Source organism: Symphalangus syndactylus, chromosome 7 (assembly GCF_028878055.3).
Source record: "Symphalangus syndactylus isolate Jambi chromosome 7, NHGRI_mSymSyn1-v2.1_pri, whole genome shotgun sequence".
Taxonomy (NCBI): domain Eukaryota; kingdom Metazoa; phylum Chordata; class Mammalia; order Primates; family Hylobatidae; genus Symphalangus; species Symphalangus syndactylus.
The window spans coordinates 30,276,628-30,293,079 of record NC_072429.2 but is presented as its reverse complement, the minus strand read 5'-3'; the positions used below and the strand labels follow the sequence as shown (position 1 = coordinate 30,293,079).

At 38.7% G+C, this 16,452-nt stretch overlaps 1 protein-coding gene across 3 annotated transcripts in view; it reads left to right on the top strand.

Moving 5' to 3' along the window:
- Window positions 1–16,452, top strand: part of SGCD (sarcoglycan delta) — a 434,648-nt gene that overhangs the window by 267,611 nt on the left and 150,585 nt on the right. For all 3 annotated transcript variants that reach the window (XM_055285497.1, XM_063642674.1, XM_063642675.1), the window contains 2 exons: window positions 973–1,060; window positions 6,468–6,587. In XM_055285497.1, coding sequence (XP_055141472.1) covers window positions 973–1,060; window positions 6,468–6,587 — 208 coding nt within the window. The remainder of the gene's footprint in view (window positions 1–972; window positions 1,061–6,467; window positions 6,588–16,452) is intronic.

Sequence of the window (16,452 nt, the reverse complement as noted above, 5' to 3'; positions counted from 1 at the left end):
GGAGCCCTTTAGATAAAGGGCAGAGTAGATACAGGCACAGACGGCCTAGAGGAAAAGGAATCTGGAGACAAGAAAAGGAAGAAAACGGAAGCAGAGGCATACCTGGGGACATCACATCTCCTGGGTTTTGTATACATGCATTGCAAACATCTCTACAAAGGGTTCTTTTTTTTTTTTTTTTTTTTTGAGACGGAGTCTCGCTCTTTCACCCAGGCTGGAGTGCAGTGGCGCAATCTCGGCTCACTGCAAGCTCCGCCCCCCGGGGTTCACGCCATTCTCCTGCCTCAGCCTCCTGCGTAGCTGGGACTACAGGCGCCCGCCACCTCGCCCGGCTAATTTTTTTTTTGTATTTTTAGTAGAGACAGGGTTTCACTGTGTTAGCCAGGATGGTCTCGATCTCCTGACCTCGTGATCCGCCCGCCTCGGCCTCCCAAAGTGCTGGGATTACAGGCGTGAGCCACCGCGCCCGGCCAGGATTCTTATAGTTGGTGGGTATGCCTGAGGGGCAGATCTTGGGTATTTTACAGAACCTTCCTGCTCTTCTATAAGGACTCTGCATGGCCCTTTTGAAGAAAGGGTGACATTAGGAGATTATCATTCATGTCTGATCATTCTGTGTACCAAGACTAATATTTTCAGTAAGCTCTAATGGGCTTTGTGTCTTAATTGTCTCTGATTCAACCATAATAATGTGTGTGTGTTCTGGGGGAATCTATATTGTGTGAGTGTGTGTGTGTGTGTGTGTGTGTGTGTGTGTGTATGTGTGCATTTCTTTGGAAGAAATCTGTTTTAGATAGATGCTAGTTAATTATCATGTACATAGGGATATTTAAACATTTGGAGTTTTTGAGTAAAGACACGTTGATTGGAACTTGGCTAAAGCCATTTCAGCCCCTTGGAGGGTTGTAATGACAGTTCTTTTTGTTTAGAAATCTATCATTTTCATGTGTTTCTCTTATTTTCTTATTGCAGGGTAATGCCCTGTACTTCAAGTCTGCCAGAAATGTTACAGTGAACATTCTCAATGACCAGACTAAAGTGCTAACTCAGCTTATAACAGGTAAGAAAAGGGAGAACTTAGCAGTGCCTAGCCCATGCTAGGCACTCAGAAAACAGAATTAATGGTCAAAGGAAACACCATATGAACCTGAAAATAAAGTGTGCTAACACATTGTTGAGAAAGAGAATGTAGCATGTGTTCCGTGATTCTACTAGAGTGTAGAATCCCATCCGTACACATATTAAACTTATGAAATCTAATGATACCTACTTAGTGGGGTAAGAAAAAAAGGCTTTTTTTCTAAGCAGATTTTCATGGAACATGGCCCCTAAATATAAGCCAGCTGCTTCATCTGGTGCTCAACCAAAGAAAAGCTTCTTGCTCCAGTGCTGGAGGAAAAACAGGCTGTGTTGGATTGGTTGAGAGAAGAACACGGTATCTATAAAGCCAGGGATCATACTTTATGGGCTGTGAAAGGGATTTTTAACTATAGTTTGAACCCATGCCATATTTGCTGTACGTACTGACTTGGAACTGAACTCAATTGCACGATGTGGATATATCTTTACCGTATATGTTTGTGTGTAATTCCTTTTAATATGGCAGATCTGCGCCTAACAGCTGTGGAAAGCACCCACTGTGTTTTAAACTACAAATTCCTGAAATCTAAACAAGGACTGGTTATTCACAATAATGATTATAATGATAAACATGGACCTCGTGATTTGGTAACATGTTGAGCAGCACAATCAATGCCCACTCTGTAAGCAGTGAACAGGGAGGCATTATGCACCCCCACGGTGGAAGGGAAAAGGAATGTATGTGTGAATGGCATTGTTATACTTACAGACAGAAAATGCCATTTGTTTGGCTTCAGGGCTAAGAGTAAAGTATACAGATGGGCATTTTGAGAAGCCAGTTACCCAAATGCCTTGAAACATTACTGTTACTGTGAATAAAATATCTGGAACCCACTAATAAGCCATAGGGAGACAGGTACCTTTGTGCCCATAGTCTTCACTCCTGGGGAGGGAGCCTCACTCCCACTCTGCCCCTGGAGTGCTGCATGCGGATGTCTAGAGATTCATAGCCAGTGGGTGACTTGGACCATCTGCCAATCAAGAAACTCAGGGATTGAAGGAACTGCTGCCTGGCAGAGCCCATAATCCATAAACATGTTGTTTCAGCGTGTGACTGGATCTTCCGCCTTGCTTATATAACATCTGGCCTGCAGTCACAATGCTAAATAATTAAATAAACAGCTTCAGTAAGCAATGATTTAAGCAGCATGTGTGAAAATTGCCTCCAGGAGGGTAATAAATCCAACCTGCAGCTCCCAGATTTTCGCATTCAAAAGGAACTTATTTAGCCTGTTGATCATTTCCCATTTATTTGTAGTGGGAGATTTGGTTTACTTGAGATTTTGTTTTGATAAAGCTGGAACTGCCCAAATGACTATTATTCAGCAAAAGAGTGAGTCAGTCTCTTTTTTTCCCCCAACTCTTCCTCTCCCTTCTCTCCCTACTCTTCTGACACCCCTTTTCTCCTCCCCTTCAGTGCTTCTCTCCCTATTCCTTCCCCTCTCTCCTCCCACCCCTTTATCCCTCTCCTTCCCCTTCTCTCGTCTCTCTTCTTCTGCCTCTCTTCCCTTGTTTCTTCCTCCTTCTCCCTCCTCCTGTGTCACTATTCTTGACTCTATCCCTCCAGTGGTATTTGATATTTGTTTTCTGTCTCCCTGTGATGAATTGTAGAGAAGATATTAGATATGTTTAAAACATCATTCTAAACACACACACAGACACACATGCACACAAGCAACAATACACCCTTAAAAGTTTTCCTTCAATACTTTCCTTTTACATTACATTAATGCACACAGGGGAAAAGCACCCAGCCGTCCCAGCAGACAATACCTTCTAATGTCTGTTGTGCTGGGTGCTGTACTTATTGGAAAACATCACTCCTGTCTTCTAAGCAGTGAGGTCTACAAAGGCAATCCTGAGGAATAAAGAATTCTGTTTACCTAAGGAATGTCTCAAAAATCCATTAGGAATTCTAATGTTAGATGTCCAGGAAGTCTTTTCACAGTAAAAAATGCTTCACATAATAGTTAAGTTCTCAAATTAGATCACGAATGCCTATTTGACCATAAGGCAGGCTGCTGATTTAGTATCTAAGTGGTGGGTCTGAATGGGGAACCCTCCTACCTACATGGAGGAAAGCAGTGGAGATGCTTTGGACAGCATCATGAGGGAGTGGGGAAGGGTTCTAGTATTAAGAGAGTTGGGAAGAGAAATTAGGCTTGAAGGCCACAAGGCCTTTGCACCTCCCAGATTCATGGAGACGGTTGATGCATTTTGATGGGGCTCCAGTTCTCCTCCCTGTTTAGGAGATTAATTAAGGAGGCACTCCACATATAGACTACACAGAGGGGGATTAACTCAAGATTAGTTTCACATTAGGAATAGTGGTTTTTTTCTTCCCGGAGAGGAACAATGAGTTCAACATGTGACCTCCTGAGCTGTCTCCAGCTCTATTTGCATTTGTCTCTAGAGTCATTTTTAAGGATTCTAGCCGTGTCCAGGGAATTTGGCAGCCCCAGGTGAAATCAACAAAGCACAAGCCGTCTGCACCACTGAGCCAACAGTTGCTCTGTGGGGTTTTGGCTAAAACTACCAATTACTGAGCTTTAGATACCCAAATGGTTGTGGCTCTTGGTAAATTCCACTTTATGTTCTGTGAAGCCCTGAAAAGCAAGATAACTTAATTGTACTTTGTGTTCTCTGATTGCTGAAGCATACTTTCTATACTGCTATAGTCCTTTAGTATCTGCTTCTGTACGTCTCACAGCTGTTCATGAGTTCGAAGTAACACAGGAAGGTGTCCTTAACTCCTCAGGGAGCAGGTTGATGATATTGCCCAGGTCCACAGAGGAGAAGTTCAAGCATGTGTGTCCCCAAGTTATACAACTGCTTTTTTATATGAATGGAACAAAAATGGGCAAACTCTGCTCGCCCTGTGCCCAACCTGAGGTCATTCATTCATTCATTAGTACTTTATTACCTTCCCATTCTCAATCTCCCTCCTCACAAAAATAAAGTAATAACCCTAAAGCATTGACAATATCATATAGATTATATTCAAGGTTTTGATACCATCAAGAAGATAGCTGCATCTTAGCCTTTGCAGAAAACCTGAAGCCAAATCCCTCATTGGACATCTCAGCTCTTTCAAGATTTCCTTCTGGCCCTTGTCTCCAGTTTTCTATTTCTCCTTATCTTCACAGAGCTCATTTCCTGGCTGTTCCAGATGTGCTGGCCCCAGCCCCCTTCTCCTTCCTAGACAAATAAATGCCCCTTTCCTTCTGTGGAATAATTCTTAGAGCTCCATTCCAGACCCAGACCTGCCATTGTCTCTAACCTTGCGAGAGCCCTCTGCCTTGCCACCATTTGTTCTCCTCATCTGCAGCATCAAAGTGGTCAGATAAGATGACTTCCAGGTTCCATGATGCTTGGAAGTGCTGTCCTATCTCTGCTATTTCAATCTCCTACTCATCAGGGAGCCTTTCCAATGTCCTTCTTTGTGTTGGACAAAGATTTCTTTTTATAAACACAATGTCATTTGATCCTTTCAAACTTTCTATAACGAAGATACAGTAGGCAGTTATAGTCCAATGTTATAGATGCAGAAACTGAGGTTCAGAAAGATCAAATGATTTGCCTCAAATCACATTACCACAGAATGAGTTGGGAAATAATTCATGTCTTCTGGTTCCTAGTCTGACAGTCTTGACAAAGAGAAAAGCCACCCCAGATACCCAGTGGCTAGTTGGCACTATCAGCCCGGCCTTAGCATTCTCCTGCTTCAATGTAATTTTTCAGAACACGTGCACCAGACAAGGCTGTTCAGTGGCCATGATGGATCAAGACAAAACAACACAAACACACAAACACAACTCTGGTCATGTGTGTACATAGCAAAACTATCAACATTGTCCAGACCACAAAAAAGACCAAACATCCCCCTATCCTAGCTAATAAGAGTGACTGTTTCTTTATTCACCACATTTTTAGCATTTCCCTGGTCTGTCTTTCTTCTAGATAGGATTTACTCCCATTTCCTGATAGTATTTAATCCAGGGTAGAGCCTTATTTCCTTAAACGTTCCCCAAAATAACCTAATATAAGATCACATCCTCTGATAAGTCCTTTCTCATGGCTTCTTTCTGAGATGCCCTATGGTTTTCCTTATGGTGTGTGTTGTCCCTCACTGCAATGAGTAATAAACCCAATTTGTTCAACAGCAGATGTGTTCCTAGTGGTCTTTGGCTGGAAGGCACTGGGGACTCTCTCATTGCTATTTATTATTAAGTGACACTCTTTTGAAAAATACCAGAAAGAAAACAATTCCATGTCAGAATCTTCTGAACAGTTTTGGAAAAAGTACAAGATTTCTAGACTCTACCCTCAAATTTTTTTCTGTAAGGACTTCTAGATGAAAAGATGAATTTCTTTCCATCTGAGCTAGGTTCAGTGAGAACGATTATACTCCTGGATTATTCCTGTGTATTTCTGTAGACCAGCTTTTGAGAACCCCATGAAATTCAAGTATTCAGGTAGATCCAGTAGATCCAGCTCAGATAGATTGGAATGCCTTCTTCTTTTAGAAATTCTAACTCATCAGCCTGTTTTACTTTTTCCATAGTACCTAAATCTTCCTGCAGTTTTCTGGTTTAATAATAAAGTTTTAAATGTATATTGGTGTGTCTCCATCAGAATATACATGCTATGGAATCAGGGGCTTGATTTCCTTGTGCAGTATTACAGCTCCACATTCAAGAACAGCATCTGTTGCCATCTGATAAACCATCTAAATTTAGTTTTCACTGAACAAAATCCTAATATAAAAGATTGAACAACTTCTAAGGCAATTAATTACAATAACCATTTCTACTATGAAATGATCTATATACTAAGGAAATAGATTTCTCTTGGTGTCAAATGCAGCCAGTGGGTTAAGGGTACAAAGTTAAACACATTTCAGCCGAATTTTCAAAAGTTCTTTCTGATAATTAGGGAGAGCCAAAGATACGTGATTGCCTCAAGAAGTGTTGAGCCTCTGGTGCCTTGATAAATGCAAGCAAAAATCCACAACTATTTGACAGCAATTTGGTGGTTAGCTGAGGGAAATCACAGTCAAGGATTAGTTTGGAGGAAGGGCTTGCTGGTCTTCAAAATTATAGCCCAAGAACATATTATTAAAAGTAATTGACGAGACCTGGCTAAAGTCATGAGACTGATTTTCATGGTCAGCTTTTGAAAACCAGTCCACTGAACAATGAAGTCTCATACAATCTTGTTAGATATGTGTGTTCTATGAAAAGCTTTTTGTAGTCAAAGCGATGAGACTAATGGTGTTTTTTCTTTCTCTCTCTCCTCTCTCCTCTCTATCTCTCTATATCTCTCAGGTCCAAAAGCCGTAGAAGCTTATGGTAAAAAATTTGAGGTAAAAACTGTTTCTGGAAAATTGCTCTTCTCTGCAGATGATAATGAAGTGGTAGTAGGAGCTGAAAGATTACGAGTTTTAGGTAAGGAAACTTGAATCATTTAACTTGTTTGATGCTACTGTGTACATTTTAGAGGAGAAGCAAAATGGTGTTATGAACAGGATGTGTCCTCCCGAAATTCGTATGTCGAAATCCTAACTCCCAAGATAATGGTATTAGGAGGTGGAGCCTTGAGGGGTACTTAAGTCATGAGGGTGGAGCCCTCATGAATGGGATTAGTGTCCTTCCAAGGGGATGAAAAGACCAGAGATCCCTCTCTGACATGAGAGGGTACAAGAAGTCAGCAGTCTGCAACCTGGAATAGGAGCCTCACGAGAACCTGACCAGGCTGGTATCTGATCTCAGACTTCCAGCCTCCAGAACTGTGAGAAATCAATTTCTGTTGTTTATAAGCCACCTAGGCTATGGTACTTTGTTACAGCAGCCTGAACTGACTAAGACAAATGGTGTCTAGAAGAGTGATTTAGGCCAGTTTCCTGGATTCTTTTAAAGCAAGGCAGTTGAACCTCCCTGAGTCTGGTCCCCTAGTGGAAATTTCTCAAGCTGTCAAGTCTTTTTGGCACATCTTTCAACACTGAACTTTGTGTGAGAATGAGTGCTCATCCAAAGAAGTCTCATTTAGCACATCCTGTACTCACAGACTGGCAGTCGTACTTGACGCATTCCAGACTTGCATACATGATGCAGTGATTCCTAAACCTGGTTGCAGCTGAAGAATCATCTAGGAAACTTTGGAAGGGTTTAGGTTCATAGTTCCAACTCTGATTTACTGAATTAGAAGCTCTGGTGAAAACACTGAGAATTCATTATTAAAAATATTTGCAGAAATTTCTATGATCCCACTGTTGGAATTATTGAATCTGAGCACATAGCAAATGAATCTTTTATGGCTGTATGCTGAAATGATCTAGCATGGTGATTTAAGGATCCTAGAACTCGAGCTGACCTGGCTTTTAATTCCTGCTGTCACCCACTAGTTTTGTGACTTTGGGCAACTTGCTGATATCACTGAGCCAGTTTCCTTTTCTGCGCAATAAGGCTAAGAACATCTCCCATCTTGAGTTGTCCCTAAGGTTAAATGAGAATCCGTTACATCCACTTATCACAGCCCCTAGCACAAAATAGTGCTCAGTCAACAGTAGGTGCTGCTGCTGCTGCTGTTACTACTTATACTACTATTACTATTAATGCTAATGCTACCTTTCCTTCTTTAGCTCCCTGAGATTCACTGTAGCATAGTGATTAAAATCTCAGGCACTAGAAGTAACCTGTTTTTAACCCAATTTCTATCATTTACTAGCTGTGTAACCTTAAGCAAAGTATCTAATCTCTCTGTGCCTGCTTGCTTACTTGTTTATAAAATTGGTATAATAGAAGTATCTATCTTCTGAGACTGCTAAAAAGATTGAATGAAATCATCTATGTAAAGTACTGAGTTGGCTAAAATACTAAGTGTCCAATAAGTGCTAGGTGTTATTATCTTAAATTATTAGTATTATTATAAGGTACTTCTACTTGAAATTATATTTATCTCTGCATTATTATTTGCACTTTGCATCTTCTTTATCTCCATTACTCCTGTATTTTTTCTTGGTCTTTACCTCCTCCCACAGTCAGCTTGTCTGGTCTATTTCTCTCTTCCTCTCTCAGTACACATACATGTCTGATTTCCTTTCTGGATCACTTTTAGAGCTTCATCTCCAACCTGGCATCTTCCTTGAATTCCGGATCTCTCAAATTCAGTGGATCTTGAATGCCTATCATGGTCAAATGCACGCATATGTACATGTATGCACATATATTCCATCACCTCACCCCCGACTCTCCCACTTGTATTTGCCCCTGACTTTCTTAACACTCTTACTGTCCCCATTATACTCTCCTGTCCCAGTCTCATCCTGGCCATCATGAGCTCAGCATAGTCAAAAGATGGAAGTGACCATCCTTATGGGGCTTAATGGAGGCAAAAATGCAGGGTGCAGAGATGATAAAGCCAGGTGCAGTCTAATCCCTGGTCAGTGGTTTACCTGTGGCATGATCTGAAACAACTCCCTTTTTCTTTCAGGGCCTTGCTTTTTTATGTCTGTAAAACTAGAGTTACCTAGAGAAGACATTTTTATACAATATTTTCCAGTAACTGAAGCTTTTAAAAATAAAATTTCATACATAGTCCCAATAAATAAAATAGATGAAAGACCAAGATTTCTCTGGGTTGTAGGCGAGTGTATTAGTCTGTTCTTACTCTGCTAATAAAGACATACCCTAGACTGGCTAATTTATAAAGAAAAAGAGGTTTAATGGACTCACAGTTCCAAATGGCTGGAGAGGCCTCACAATCATGGAGAAAGCAAAGGAAGAACAAAGACGCATTTTATATGGAGGCAGGCAAGAGAGCACATGCAGGTGAACTGCCCTTTATGAAATCACCAGATCTCATGAGACTTATTCACAATCACAAGAACAGCACAGGAAAAACCCACCCCTATAATTCAATTACCTCCAACTGGGTTCTTTCCATGTCACGTGGGGACTATGGTTGCTATAATTCAAGATCACATTTGAGCAGAGACACAGCCAAACCATGTCAATGAGGATTTGAAAGGGGAAACTTGAGACATTGGAGTCTTAGTATAGTTTGATTCTTTTCGCCCTCTGTGTCCTCTAGGGACCACTTATAACTTATTTTTTAAAACCCCTTATGTAGATACTCTTTTTATAAAAAGCCTATTGATTACTTGCTATGATTTAGGTACTATGCTTGATATGCAGTATTATATTTACACCTCAGAAACACCTTGTGGGGTAGGCACCATTTTTATCACCCCTGTTTTACAGTTGACACAATTGAGCTGAGCCATAGGGAAAAGTGAACCAAAGCATGGCTGACAGCTACAATTCCCAACCAGGCATGTTGGACATAGAGGGCTTTACCTTAAAGCCCTATACTTGCTGCCGCCTCTATTTGGTCTCATTTTCAGAAGGGGAACATTGCCCAAGATCAAGTGCCAGTAAGTGGTAGGGCCCATGTTCAAATCCCTGCCTATAGACTCCAGCCTCAGTGCACTTCACTACACGGAAATATGTTCCTAAGACTTTTCCTATTTTCACAATTTATGCTTTTCTCTTTTTGTAGAAATGGCATTTTCTATTTTAATTCTTGGCTGGTGTGGAGGGAAACCCAGAGACTTTGAGCTATCCTCATGTTTAGGAGCACTTTGGGCCGGGCACAGTGGCTCACATCTGTAATCCCAGCACTTTGGGAGCCCTATGCAGGTGGATCATGAGGTCAGGATTTCAAGACCAGCCTGACCAACATGGTGAAACCCCGTCTCTACCAAAAATATAAAAATTAGCCAGGTTTGGTAGCACACAGCTGTAATCCCAGCTACTGGGGAGGCTGAGGTAGGAGAATTGCTTGAACCCAGGTGGCGGAGGTTGCAGTGAGCCAAGATCATGCCACTGCACTCCAGCCTGGGCAATATAGTGAGACTCCATCTCAAAAAAATAAAAAATACTTTGCTGTACCAGCTGTAAAACAAAAATGCCTGGGGGAAAAAGTGGTGTCATCTCACACCCAGATCATTCTATGCAAGTGAATTTGGCACTTCCTGTTAATTCCTTGGTGCATCATGAGTCACTTCACCACTTTAAAATCTGACTTTGCAATGGCACAGGATAATTTTAAACGTCCAAACACTTTGGCTTAATCTTAACATCCAAAACTCTGTGATGGTATCACTTCAGAACTTAACCTCCACCCTACCCTACCCCCACATTCACTTAGACTGAAGACTGGGAAATGATTGTAGTTTTTGGTCACTTCAAAGCAGGTGGGTATTTTCGTTGTTGTTTGCAGCTATGTTTGTGATATTTCATTTAGAGCATAATGTAGGATAAAATCTGTCTCTCTTCATCATTAGGAACATTTGATTTTTTTATGTGAAATATAGAAAGGAAGCATCAAAATAAATACCATTGCTGCTATCAGTGCTAAAAAGACTTGGAAATGACCACCCCACAGATCTTGCATCAACCTACTCAGTGAAATGAGCCCAGTGTGTTGCAGAAATGAGCTTCTTGTCATCTGGGATTCAGCCATATGGTGTGGAATGACAAGTCTAAGCAGTTTCATTTTCAGCATGATGAGAAGTTTGTCTTTTTGAGTCGTTAGACTGTATAAACTCTTGGGAGGTTTGAATCTGGTTGCACATTTCATGGTAGCAAACTAACATAGCTGGGTTTTATCCTTATCAGGACCACTTAGGACCTGAGTGACCATATTCAAGTATGTTTTCTCTCTAAGCTTTAGTTTCCATTGGTATAGAAAAAGAAAAAAAAAACAAATGGAAGGAAGAATGAATGAATATAATAAGAAATATAAGTAAATGCTATGTAAAAAGTCAATTATTTAAGTTGATAGCAAGTTGAGTAGAAATAAGCAGTAGAGACCTAAAAACATAATGTCTCTTTTTTTTTTTTTTTTTTTTTTTTTTTTTGAGACGGAGTCTCGCTCTGTCGCCCAGGCTGGAGTGCAGTGGCGCAATCCCGGCTCACTGCAAGCTCTGCCTCCTGGGTTCACGCCATTCTCCTGCCTCAGCCTCTCCGAGTAGCTGGGACTACAGGCGCCCGCCACCACGCCCGGCTAATTTTTTTTGTATTTTTAGTAGAGACGGGGTTTCACAGTGGTCTCGATCTCCTGACCTCGTGATCCGCCCGCCTCGGCCTCCCAAAGTACTGGGATTACAAGCGTGAGCCACCGCGCCCGGCCTAAAAACATAATGTCTCTTACATGTAGTAGCTTTACTTGTGGATTCAGAACAATTTTAAAAATTTTTCTCTGGATAACTACACCCACCCATTCAGTTTTTAGGATAATGACCGAGAGCCATGCAGTTGAGTAATTAAAAACACAGGTTTTGTAGCTAACTATATATCCTGGTTTCTGTTGTCATCTAGTGCTTTGGGTGTGTTGCTTCATCATTCTAGGGATCCTCTTATAACTCTGTGACATAGGGTCATAATGTCTGGTGCTCCATGCTGTTGGGAGAACTGAACTACACAGTGTGTGTAGAGTTAATAGTACAGTGTGTGGAACACAGTAAGCATTCAGTACATGCTAACTGGTGTTGGTGGAGGATTTTTTTTCAATCGACACATTACAGGCAAACATACAATTTGATTTTTTGATACATCTCCATCACATAATGATGAAACTAAGGTAGTTGGCATATTCAACACCTTGTGCATTTATCATTTCTTTTTGATGACAACATTCAAAAACCTGTCTTGTAGCTATTTTATAATATACAGTAACTTACTGTTAACTGTAGTCACCCTCCTGCACAGTAGAACACCAGAACTTATTTCTCCTTTCTAAATGCAACTTTTACCCATTAACCAAACTCCGCATCCTTTTCTCCTCCATCCCCTCTCAATTTATGGTAACCACCTTTCTATTCTCAACTTCTGTTTAATATGAAATCAACTTTTTAAAAATTCCACATATGAGTGAGATCCTGTGGTATTTTTCTTTGTATGTCTGGTAGTTTTACTTAGCAAAATGTCCTCCAGGTTTGCCCATTTTGTCCCAAATGACAGAATATTATTCTTTTTATGGCTGAATAGTATTCCGTTGTGTACACATAACACATTTTCTTTATGCATTCTTTTTTATGTATTTCTTGTTGGCCATGTCGGTTGATTCCAAGTCTCGGCTATTGTGACTAGTACTGCAGTAAACGTGGAACTTAAGACATCTCTTTGATGTATTGACTTCATTTACTTTGGGTATATATCCTGTAGTAGAATTGCTGGATCATGTGGTAGTTCTATTTTAATTATTTGTAGAGCCTCCTTACTGTTTTCTGTAATAGTTATACTTATTTATATTCCCACTAACCATGTTAAGGATTCCCTTTTTTTTTTTTTTACATCCTCATCAATACTTGTTATCTTTTGTCTATTTGATAATACTCCTAACTGGAGAGAGATGGTATCTCATTTGCATTTCATTTATATTTAAATGGTTAATGATGAGCATATTTTCATATACTTGTTGAATGTTGGTATGTCTTTTGAGAAATATCTGTTAAGATCTTTTGCCTATTTAAAATTGGATTATTTTGCTTTTTTGCTGTTCCTTGTGTATTCTAGATATTAACTCCTGTCAGATGTATAGTTGTCAACATTTTCTCCATGCAGTTGGTTGTATCTTCGTTCTCTTGTTTCCTTGGCTGTGAAAAAGCTTTTTAGTTTTATGTAATCCCATATTTTTAACTTTGTTGCCTGTGCTTTTGAGATCTCACCTAAAAAATCCTTCGTTAGCCCAATATCATGAAGTATTTTCTCTACACTTTCTTCTAGTATTGTAGTTTTGGGTTTTACATTTACATCTTTAAATCCATTTTGATGTGATTTTTATATATAGTGAGAGGTAGAGGTCTAGTCTCATTCTTCTACATGTGGATATCCAATTTTCTGGCACCATTTATTGAAGAGACTATTTTTCCCCAATATGTGTTTTTATCAACTTTATGAAAAGGCAATTTGCTGTAGGTGAGTGAATTTATTTCTGGGATCTCTCTTCTCTTCCATTGGTGTGCGTGTCTACTTTTATGCCAAGTACCATGTTGTTTTGGTTATTATAGCTTTGTAGTATGTTTAGAAGTGCAATGCCTGCAGTTTAATTCTTTTTGCTCACAATTGTTTTGGCTATTTGGAGTCTTCTGGGGTTCCAGATGAATTTTAGAATTTTTTTCCTATTTCCGTGAGTAGTGTCATTGGTTTTGTTTGTTTGTTTGTTTTTGTGTTTGAGACAGAGTCTGGCTCTGTTGCCCATGCTGGAGTGCAGTGGCGCAATCTTGACTCACTGCAAGCTCCGCCTCCCGGGTTCCGGCCATTCTCCTGCCTCAGCCTCCCAAGTAGCTGGGACTACAGGTGCCTGCCACCACACCCGGCTAATTTTTCTATTTTTAGTAGAGATGGGGTTTCACCATGTTAGCCAGGATGGTCCTGATCTCCTGACCTTGTGATCTGCCTGCCTTGGCCTCCCAAAGTGCTGGGATTACAGGCGTGAGCCACTGTGCCTGGCTGTGTCATTGGTATTTTTGATAGGGATTGCATTAAATCGGTAGAATGCTTTGGGTAGTATGGACATATTAACAATTTAAGAATTAATCTAATCTGTGAACATGGAGTCTCTCTTCATTTATTTGTGTCCTCTTCAATTTATTTCATCAATGTTGTATAGTTTTCAGTATAGAGATCTTTCGCATCCTTGCTTAAGTTTATTCATAGGTATCTTATTTTTTGTAGCTATTGTAAATGGGATTGCTTTCTTGATATTTTTTCAAATAGTTCACTATTAGCATATAGAAATGCTACTGATTTGTATACATCCATTTGATGTCCCACAACTGATTAGAATTGACTGTTAGATTTCTTAATTCTAATAATTTTTTTTTGGTGGAACCTTTAGGGTTTCCATATGTTATATATAAAATCTTATCATCTGCAAACAGGGACAATTTGATTTCCTCCTTTCCATTTTGTTTGCTTTTTACTTTCTCTTGCTTAATTTCTCTGGCTACAACTTCCTTTACTTCATTGAATACAAGTGGTGAGAGTGGGCATTCTTGTCCTATTCCTGATATTAGAGGGAACTTCCCATTCAGTATGATGTTAACTGGTGATTTCTTGTATATGGCCTTTATTGTGTTGAGGTACCTACCTTTTATACCTAATTTGATGAATTTCTTGCAATTGGATGTGGAATTTTATCAAATGCTTCTTCTGAATGTATTAAAATGACCATATGGTTTTTGTCTTTCTTTCTATTAATGTAGTATATCACACTTACGGATTTGCTGATGGTAAACCATCCTTGCATTCCTGGGATGAATCCCACTTGATCATAGTGAATAATCTTTTTAATTTGCTGTTAAATTCAGTCAGTTAATATTTTGTTGACAAATTTTGTATCTATGTTCGTCAGAGGTATTAGCCTATAGTTACTTTTTTGTTGTATTCTTGTCTGGTTTTGATATCAAGGTGATGCTGACCTTGTAACATCAGTTTGGAAGTGTTTCCTCTGCTCTGATGTTATGGAATAGTTTGAAAAGGATTGGTATTACTTCTTCTTTAAGTGTTTGGCAAGAAGTCAGCATGAAGCCATTATGTCCTGGGCTTTTCTTTGATGGAAGACTTGTATTACTGATTCAATTTCTTTACTCATTATTGGTCTGTTCCCATTGTCTATTTCCTCATAATCCAATCTCATTAGGTTCTATGGAGTCCAAGAATTTATCCATTTCATCTAGATTGTCAAATATGTTGGTAGATAGATATTCATATAGACACATACTAATCCATTTTATTTCTGTGGTATGAGTTGTAACATTTACTTTTTCATCTTTGATTTTGAGTCTTTTCTTTTTGTATTAATCTAGCTAAATATTTGTCAATTTTTTGTATATTTTCAAAAAAACAACTTTGTTTCATTGATCTTTTTTAACTCTAATCTCTATTTTTTTAATTCTACTTGATCTTTATTATTTACTTTCTTCTACCAACTTTGGGTTTTGTTCTTACATTTCTAGTTCCTTGAAGTGTATCTTTAGATTGCTTAATATAAATCATTTTACTTTTTTGATATAGGCATTCATTGCTATGAAATTCCTTCTTATGACTGCTTTTGCAATGTCTCATAGGCTTTGGCATGATGTGTTTTTATTTATTTCTCTCAAAAATATTTAAATTTCCTTTTTAATTTCATTGTTAACTTATTGAGGAGAATGTTGTTTACATGTATTTGTAAAGTTCTGAAGTTTTTCTTCTAGTTGATTTCTAGTTTTATACCATTGTCAGAAAAAAAAATGCTTGATATGATCTTTATCTTCTTTGTTAAGACTTGTTTTGTGGCCTAACATGTGATCTATTTTAGAGAATGTTAAATATGTAATTGAAAAGAATGTATATTCTACAGCTCTTAGATGGAATGTTCTGTAAATGTCTATTAGGTCTATTTGGTCTACGGTGCAGTTTCAGTCCAATATTTCTTTGTTAATTTTCTGTATAAGTGATCTTTCCATTGTTGAAAGTGAGGTGCTGAAGTCTTCTATTACTGTTTTGGAGTCAATCTCTCCCTTTAGATCTAGTAATATTTGCTTTATATATTTCAGTGCTGTGGGATTGGGTTTCTTTATTTACAATTGTTATATCTTCTTGTTGAATTGATTATTTTATCACTACACAATGACCTTGTCCTTTCTTTTTATAGTTTTTGACTTAAAGTCTACTTTATTTTATATAAGTATGGCTACTCCTGCTTGCTTTTCATTTCCATTTGAATGGACTGTCTTTTTTCATTTCTCCACTTTCATCTATGTGTTTAATAAGGAGGTGAGTCTCTTGTAGGCAGCATATAATTGGGTCTTGTTTTTAATCCATTCAGTCACTGTATATATTTTAATTAAAGAATTTTATCCATTTACATTCAGTTATTTTTGATAGGCGAGAACTTACTCCCCCTCTTTTTTACCTCTGTGGTGTGGTGGTTTTCTGTGGTGCTAAGCTTTGTTTTCTTTCTCTTTCTTGTTTGTGTATCTGTTGTAATTTATTTGTGATTACTGTGGGGCTAAGATGAAGTCTTCTACTTACAATAGATTATTTTAAGCTAATAACAATGTAATCCCAGTCACATGAGAAATACTCTAGACTTTTGTCCTCCCTGCCAACAATTTATATTTTTGATATTTTCTTGCCTTAAAATATATATTAATGTTAGTATATATAATATATACATTATATATACATGAAATATATACACATTATATATGTATATATACACATTATATATACACATTTTATATGTATATGTATAAATTAT